A 9,260-nucleotide genomic window follows, 5' to 3' on the forward strand; every position below is an offset into this window, starting at 1 on the left:
AGCGGCCGTTGTCGCGTCAAAAATAAACCTTATTTCCACTAATCTAGCGAGTGGTAAGTAAGGGTCGGATCCAGAGGAGCTTATGGTTAATAGTTTAGTTACTATTTTGATTTAACGATAAAGAAATAATGATTGATTTGAGATTTATAAATATGATGATAAACAAATAAATATATGATTTTAATTCAATTAAAAACAATGATCGCTTCCGGTTTCAGAATTAATAATTATATGAATTATAAATGAGTGTTATTAATTTTTCATAGTCGATTTAATTAAAGTCTAAGTCCAAAAATAGAAAATAAGTGTAACCGCACCCTCCGTCCTACACACCGCTATTGGATGATTTGGCACGGTGGGGAGATCACTTAAAATTATTTTAAACTTGGAATAATTAATTGATAAATGAATAAAATAAGTGTAACGATTTTATAATGTTAAAAACATAAACAAAATCCACAAATAATATTCAACAAATTCAAATGTTCACACCCAAAAATAATACAATAAGTAAGAATTAAAACCTACTCCCGGTTGCGATCACGGGAGGATTTAGCCGCGCATTGTAGACTTATACAAACTCATATTTGTATTCTTGAATTCTTGATGTCTTGATCTTGAATCTTGAAAAGTCTTGAATCTTTGATGGCTTGAATTCTTTGAAAAAGAAAGGAATTTGGAAGACTAAAATGCTTCCAAAAAAATATAGAAATTTCCTAAAGAAGGTGGTGGTATGAAAGTAGGTTGGTATAAGAGGTATAAGAGGTATATGAGGTGTGTAAGAATGTAAGATGGTGTGTTGAAATGGTGATTTTGGGGTGGTATTTATAGTGAATTTTTGGAAAATTAAATATCAAAAAGAATGAAATAAAGCTAGGAATATTAAGCTTTTAGATTGGATCTAAGATCCAATCTAAATCTCATGAAAAAAAATTCAAAAGAATTAAAAAGATGGAATTATTGGGTTTTGTTGGGAAGAATTTGGGTTTAAAATAGGAAAAGTGGTGAAAAAGTGGTTAAAATTGGTTGGAAAGTGTTTAAAAGATAGGAAAACCCGTAGGTTCAGCACATGGCACAAGTACTTGGAGCTGGCATCAAAACGACGTCGTTTAGGGCTAATTCTCGCGGATCCAGATCGGGTCGGAATCCGGGTCGGCAGGCGGGTCGAGGCGCGGATCTTCTGTGAGACGAAACGGATCGCGGGTCGGGTCGGAGCTGGATCGAAGTCGGATGCGGATCGGATCAGGTGACGTCACGGATGACGTCATATCCGGATAAAAGCGCGGATCCAACCCGGGTCGGAGCCGGGTATGGATCGGTAAGTTCGGATCTTTCTGTGAGGGGATCTGGTTGCGGGGCGGGGCGGATCGGGTCTCGGATCTTCGGATCCGGGTCGCGAGATTTGAAATCTGGGCTCCGGGTTTGGGCTTCTGCTCCGGGTTTGGGCTCCGATTTTTTTGTCTTTTCTATTTTTTTTTTCTTTTCAATTTAAATTAAATTAAATTAATTTAATTAATATAAATTATTTAGAAATTAAATAATTAACTCCCAATAATTTATTTTAATTAAACCTCATTAATTAATTTAAATTCTTTTTTTTTATTTTTATTAAAAAAAACATGATTTTTATACATTATTTTTAATTTGATTTTATTAAAAATACATTTAATTAAATTAAATTATTTAGAAAATAATAAAATTATTATTTCCTAAATAAATCATTTTAATTAAATTATAATTATTTTAAAAATACAATTTTTCATTTTTTTATTTTGTTTTCTCGTCTTTCCAAACCCGAACATCTTCAAATTTTTTTTTGTTTTCAATCTTGATTTCTCTTCGTGTAATTCCTTGAACTTCTTTTTGCATCTTTTTGTACCATTTTCATCATATTTACCACCTACAAACATAATTCAAATACATGTCAAAGTAGCACCATTCTTAGATAAAATCGGTTATTTTACATAAATTATAGTATATTAAGCGTGATGTAAAATACACCGATCATAAGCCCCAATCATTTCTAATCTGCATCAGGGAGCAGGAAGTCCAAGAAGTCCAAGAATAGCCCAAAGTGTAATGTAACTTCTATCTTTTTTGCTATAGGGGTATATTGGTCTTTTTAAAAATTATGACATCTATTGGCTGTTTTGTTATGTGGGAGCACTAACCTTGTCCCAGCTCTGTTTTTTGGACCACTTCCCTAAGTCATGTATTCTATTTATTTGCTCCTTGAGGTTTTTGTTTAGTAGCTAAGAATTGATTTTTAAAGAACTTTGTTCTTCTTTGGAGAGTCCATTCCTCTCGAATGAATTGGATTATCATCTTAATATTATCAGGGTCTATCAATAGCTTACAAGAACCATCAAACATGTTCTTTCATGGAAATATTTGATATATTAAGACATCCGCTTGTGCATTTATTTATTTTTCTGCAAGCACATAAATCACTATACAAACATAAAGGATAGCATTCATCTTTCCAGTTATTTTGAAAAGCTATCAAATCCATTTTTTCATTGAATCTTGACAAGTTTCTGTCAATTTAAAGCGCATCAAGCATATGTATGGAGCTTGAGAGGAATTTCTGCAGACATATGATACAAACTATGGGAGGCAGATGATGGGTTTTTTAAGACACACAGATTACAATGGTGTTTTGGATGATAATTTATGCAAGACGTTGATGTGTTACTTTCTCTTTCAATTTAAGAAATATATATACAATAAGGTCAGTTTATTAACAAAAGTATGTGTCATTGATGTGATCAATCCTGTTGTGCAATTGGCTGTGTGTTTTTGGCAAAGTAGATAAATATGTATAAATTAAAAAGATCCAACTCACTGGGACAAAACACCACCAAAATAAAATCACCTTTCATTAGTGTTAGAAAACATTAATAAATAAATAAATAAATAACTAAAAAAAGACTGCTTAGAATCACAAAGCTGTTGAGATGAGTATTGGTCAGGTGAGTCACAAGTGTATGTCTGTTGAGTGACAAAGCTTAGCCTTGACTGCCAGCTGGAAATTATTTAGTTATGTGATGGAAAAAGGGTTTTTGGGATATTAAAGTACCTTAGGTGCCATCCTCTGGTAAGCCAGACTTCCTATGAGACAAAGCTTTGAAGTACAACTTATCTGATGAAAAGAAATAGATTAAAGATTTGACAGTTATTATCAGCTTTTTTAGATTAAAAGTAATACATAAGAATGCCATCTACCTTTGTCATCGGCGCCTTCTCCTAACCGATAATCATATCCTAATGAAACCATATTAAAGAAAGAACTGCAAAATCTTCTTTTGCTTAGAAAGTATGCTCCTGTTGTTGGCTCAAATGGAGTGAGATCTCCACCAATGATGTGATTCCATGACTTGTAATAATTTAAAGCATATTCTTCTTTTCCATCATCATACACAAAACTCACCCCACACTCCTTAATAACTGCATCACCATCATCATATTGACTCTCATTCAGTGTAATAGTAACATGGTCACCACATTCCATCTCATTCATCCCAAACATCCAATGGCTTGACAACGTCAAATACATTCCACGTAGATAGACTAGGTCAATGTAATGGTGGTATATCCAAGTGAGGTTCTTTGTAATATTACTAATTTTAATCATTGGCAAATAAATGAACACATTTCCTACAGAACCAAGCCCCTCATCCAGAACAAATCGAGATGTCAGCACACAGCATAAATTCAATCCTCTAAACGTGTTAGGAGATGATGGGATTGTAAATGAGACTGATGGCCATGTGCTTCTATCCGTAATCCAACTCGGCAACTCTTCGCCTTCATAAAGTGTGCTGAATATTCCAAATTCATAATACATCTGCCACATACAACCACATTCAGTAATTGCTACATTAATAATATATATATATATATTCACACAAAGACAAATAATTATCTAAAGCAAACCTGGATTTCAAATTCTTCCTTTTCTCCGAAGATTGTCGCAGTTCCCACACGCCTTTTGTTAAGGATATCTGGCTTAGTCCAGCCCAAACTACATAATACCTTTTCCTCAACACCTGCCATTGGTTCGATTTTCACCATGCCTTGAAGCTCAAACGGTGAAGGTGGTAGCATATCCCATTGTATCCAGAGCTGAAGTGGGGAACTTTCTGGATCAAGTAGAAGTTTTTGCAGCATAGGCTTATCAGAATAGAGGTTCAAATGTGTGACTGTATGTGGAGGATGTTCGACTGTAGTCAACATTTTACAAAATCTCATACTAAGTGTCTCAAGCCTAGGAAGGCTTCTCACACAACTGGGGAGGGAAACGATAGGATTTTCATCTAGATATAATTCCTTTAACATTGATAGGCAACTAAAGTCCATGGGAAAGGCTTCGGTTGGCAAATTATTATTAGCAAGTGACAAGCTAACTAAAGATGTCGGTAAATAGATTGTAAAAAACTTTGAATAATTTGGTATAGCCTCCACAACGGTAGATGGAATGGCAGATGAACAGGTTGATGTGTGTATATCTACAATCCCAATTCGAGATTCACCAAGATTACAACCAACTAGCAATAGTGTTTTTACTTTTTTTAGCATGCCGAAGCTTCTTGGAAGTTTTTGAAGCTTGCTGCAGTAGCTCAGATCAATGAAAACAAGTTCAACACATTGCTCAATTGATTCACAAACATCAAACAAACCAATGCAACCTCTAAGTATTAACTTCTCAAGTACAGGGAGGTGGTCAAAGCCACCAAGACTACGAAGTTGTTCACAGGAACTTAAATTAAGAATCTTCAATGATCCAAGCAACCATTTGTCTTTTGAGAACGATCCAATCCATTGCTGAAATTGAGAAAATTTAGAATAGTAGTGAATTTATCTACTTGACATAGAAAAGTAATAAATGGAGATAAGTTACCATTAGCCTCCTATGAAATCGTTGTGGATAGCTACAACAAAGGCCAAACGATTCAATATTGCTATACGACAGGTCAAGAACAACCAAATTCTCCATTGGTAAGTCCGATGGTATAAACTTCAAAGGGAACCCATGCATACACAACCATCTTAATTCTTCTGGAAAATTCTTGTAAGAGCCAGTTATTTGCACATAATTGAGTTGTAGAAGCATTAGTCTATCCATCTTACTCAATGCATCTGTTTTCAACTCAAGTGATCCATGTAACTTCTCTTTCACAAGCATTCTCATGTCAAGGGTGAGGCCTAGAACATTTTCTGTACCCTAAAAAGAAAGGCGTATGCAAAAATATTTTAGAATGTCATAGCCATATATATAAAAATACAAAATGATTAGAACAAATATACATGACCTATTACCTTTTTTTGTTTCAACACTTTGAATGTCTCCTCATGACACCATAATCTACTTCGTTCCCCAGGCTTGTCAGGTGATTCTTCACGTATTAAGAATCTTCCCATCTCTTGAACCAACTGATGCATCATCAATTCATTATTCCATTCGTAACTAAGAAGACATCTGTCAATAAGATTTGTGATCCCGGATCTGGTTTCTATATCACATGCCTTTAATATTGTTTCGGTAACATCTTTATCCATTCCAACAAAAAAACAAGCGATATGCTTAAACAAGTCCTTATCATTTTTTAATGGCAAAGAGTTAAAGCTCATTCTCAATGCATTACTTATAGGGGGAAAGTTTTCTTTCTTTAGTTCATCTGTGTACCCCTCCCAATAAGTTACATCACGATTGTGTAGAGACCTACCCAAAACTTTAAGAGCCATTGGATGTCCTTCACAATACTTTACTAGCTTTTCTGACACCTCTTCGTAACCTACCTTGGGATCATTGCACATAAATGCATGATAACACAACAGTTTTTGTGATTCAATCATAGATAAGCCTTCAAGCTTGTGCTCCACATACTCGGGTTTAATGTTCCTTTTGAAAAGTGCACAACTCTTTGTCAACCAGGCATTTTTTGTTGTTATCATGATTTTGGTTCCGGGATGAAAACCTTTGCTTCCAAGTAATGCATCTAATTGGTCAGGACTACCAATATCATCTAGAACTAGAAACACTTTTTTATGAGCTACTGCATTCTCTATCATTGAGGTGTATGTAGAAACATCATGAACTTGAACTGAACTTCGTTTTAAAATGTCATCATAGAGTTGTTTTTGTATATCAAGAATCCCATTAGATTTTTCATCACATCTCCCAGTGATATTTTCAATGAAACTGCTTGTGTCAAATTCATGAAAATGTAATGCATAGACATATTTGGCTAAAGACGTCTTCCCCATCCCACCCAGACCCAATATAGCGAGTAGATTTGTTGTATGTGAAGATGCATCTTTCAACCATGAAGTGACGAATTCAATGGAATTGTCCATCCCAATAAGTTGTGGCAGTGGAAACCTTGAGGGTATTCGTAATTTACGGAAGATGTCGTTGACAATTTCATCAATAAGCTCCACCTCTATCCTGGAATTTGATTTTAGTAAGAACCAAAAGAAACAATCCAAAAAACTAACATAATGCCATATTGGAGATTTAATTTTTTTAAATATCCAAATAAAAATCATAGCATATTAAGCTATTCTTTGATTAAGTTTTTAACATCATAAAGATTATCGTATTTGCACTTGTAACCATATAAGCCCATAATGTGCAAGGTCATAACTATTATCTATAATAAGACAAGAGCCACCAATGTAATAGAAGATTTCGTTAACGAGCCACCAAAATTTCAGTGTTTCTACAAAACCACCAAACTTAAATATCGATGTAGTATTGCATGAATCATAACAAAATGTTAGTCAATAGTTATAACTTAGCCTTTAGTACTTACAAGAACATTTATTTAACATAATAACAGATGATATGATTTGAAGATAGAATGATATAAAAATAGTAAAAGAAAAATACAAGCATTTTAAATTTGGTTTATTAATTGATAGCATATAAAAATCATTGAAATGGGTTATCTAAATGAATTTATATGTGATAAATAATAAATGCATAAGAAATGTGTTAAAATTAGCAAAATGGTTAACCTGCCTATATGAATTAACTTATGTAATCACATAATTGCAAAGATTAGAATCAACTTGAAGCATTTCTTTATGATTTATCCAAATTTAAACACATCAAAATATATAACAATTACATGATTATGAAGAAACATATTGAAATGCATAAGGAAAAGATGCTATTGAGTTTCATGCACTAATTTATCAATATAAAAGGAGTATGGAAATATGGGTTAGAAAGTAGTTACCTGTCATTTGCATCCTTCCCTTTTAAATCAGCAACTTCTATAAGTGCCTTATTCCATCTGTCCATCTTTTGAGCCCATTGAATTTTTTTATTTTCATCTGTCTCTGCCTCCATCTTTTGTCTATGCTTATCCATTGCATCTCCAAAGCTACTTTGTTGTTTCCTGATATGGGTGGGCTCCACATGATAAAAGATGGGAATTACAAGATGTTTGGATGTCCTACGTTGCTCAAGGATCAGCACCAGTTCATCAAGACACCATGTGGAAGTAGCATAGTTCCTGGACAACACAACAACAGAAGCCTTGGATGATTTAATTGCACTCTCCAATTCTGGTTTCAGATCTTCCCCTGTTTCAATCTCTTCATCATCTAAGAAGGTAGTGATGTTGGCATGAATGAGAGCATTATAAAGGTGATTAGTGAAACTATTACGAGTGTCAACACCTCTGAAACTTAAAAATACGTCATATCCACGACCATGAGTTGATGAAGAAGATGAAGATCCTTCTGAAATCTCATGGAGTTCAACCATTATGAGTTATGGGTTGGGGAGCCTTCACCCTTCCCAACAACCTCTGAAACTCAAAAAGTAAATAGTGCGTTCTGAAGCTTTTAGATCCCACACTTTCCTTACTTGTGCCTCAATCTCAAGATTCCATATGTAATGTCTCTACAGTCTACATAAAATCAAAATTATTAATACCTTATGCAACTTAATTCTTATCAAACAGTTTAAACCCCTAAAATAACACCTTATAGTCTTCAAAATAAAAACTGAAGTGTTTAATAAACTAGACGGATGCACCTCCAACTTTGCTGTGTGAATTAATATGATTCAGAAACAAAGAGCATATATATGGCTATTTGAATTAATATGCTTATATCAATACCGTATGCAACTTAAGTCTCATCTAACAATTTAAACCTCAACAATAGAACATTATATCTTTAAAATAAAAAATTGAAGTGATTAAAACCAAAAAAGAATTAAGTTTATTGACATGATTGTTTAAAGAGCCCCAAATTAGCAACAATAGTACTTCACCAAAACTGAGATGTCTTACAATCTAGCTTCAATAGTTCAGAAAGCTTTACAGAAAGGGAACATCACCAGGCAATTTAGTGTTACTACAAAATGAGTATATATGAGACGTAAGATGCGCTTTCATAATTCATAGTTACCTGCCTACGCGATGACAAAGAGGTCTGAAGCGTCGATGATACAAGACGATCCAACGGCAACTAGAAAGGAAGACGACTGAAAATTACAAAAGCGAACGGCGGTAAGTCTTCCGGCAAACGGCCAGTCAACGAGGAAGGGAGACGACAAGAGACGAGAATATGTTTTTCGGTTCACAAGTTTTCTTAATATATTATCAATTAGGATGAACATTAACGTTGACTGCCTTATCCTAACTCAAGCGTAAGGTGCTTGTTGAATGTCGATTCTGTGCTAATAGGTTACGTGTTTGAGGGTTTTTTTTTTCTTAGTGTACGTCCGCTTCTTTTACATGGATTAAAAAATATAATGTATTCGGATTTTACCCGCCCCAACCCCGCCCAGATCTGGGTCCAAGTCCCCTAAGTTGTTTTTTACATCTTCGCCTTAAAATTTAAATTTATTCACCAACTAGACAAGAGACACATGTATTACATTGGTTTATTTAAAAAAAATTAGATATGAAAATTTAACAATTTAATAAGTTTTAATTTATTAAAAAAATGAGAAATTTTTAAAATTATTAAAGTTAACGAGGCTTTAATACATTGAATTCATTACATATATAAACTGTTTCTAATAAATACATTACATATATATTACCTTACATATTAAATGTGAAATTTTAATTTAATAAAATAAAATACCATAAAATGATAAGTGAAAAATAGAAAATTCAAAAATTTTAGAAAATGATATGTGTCCAAATGAAGAAGAAGAGGACATGTGGCAAAAAGATTTTGATTTATTAGGGAGGATTTTTTTTTTTACAATGTTATTATTATAGGTTTAACTG

At 33.6% G+C, this 9,260-nt stretch overlaps 1 protein-coding gene across 2 annotated transcripts; it reads right to left on the reverse strand.

Moving 5' to 3' along the window:
• Window positions 1-410: 410 nt before the first annotated feature.
• On the reverse strand, window positions 411-8,645 carry LOC145164161 (disease resistance protein RUN1-like). Of its 2 annotated transcripts, XM_079082889.1 has the most exons (8): window positions 8,428-8,645; window positions 7,245-7,922; window positions 5,320-6,448; window positions 4,901-5,224; window positions 3,937-4,824; window positions 3,226-3,847; window positions 3,080-3,142; window positions 411-1,900 (listed from the first exon to the last, which is right to left on the reverse strand). In XM_079082889.1, the coding sequence occupies exons 2-7, from the start codon at window positions 7,775-7,777 to the stop codon at window positions 3,081-3,083; spliced, it is 3,558 nt and encodes a 1,185-aa protein (XP_078939015.1). In that variant the 5' UTR covers window positions 7,778-7,922; window positions 8,428-8,645; the 3' UTR covers window positions 411-1,900; window position 3,080. The 2 variants fall into 2 exon arrangements, with proteins under 2 accessions (XP_078939015.1, XP_078939020.1); XM_079082894.1 differs by lacking the exon at window positions 8,428-8,645 and having other exon boundaries at window positions 5,320-6,443; window positions 7,245-7,346.
• Window positions 8,646-9,260: the final 615 nt, after the last annotated feature.

The sequence above is a fragment of the Lactuca virosa genome, chromosome 1, assembly GCF_052849685.1.
Source record: "Lactuca virosa cultivar CGN04683 chromosome 1, Lactuca_virosa_CGN04683_v6, whole genome shotgun sequence".
Classification (NCBI taxonomy): Eukaryota; Viridiplantae; Streptophyta; class Magnoliopsida; order Asterales; family Asteraceae; genus Lactuca; species Lactuca virosa.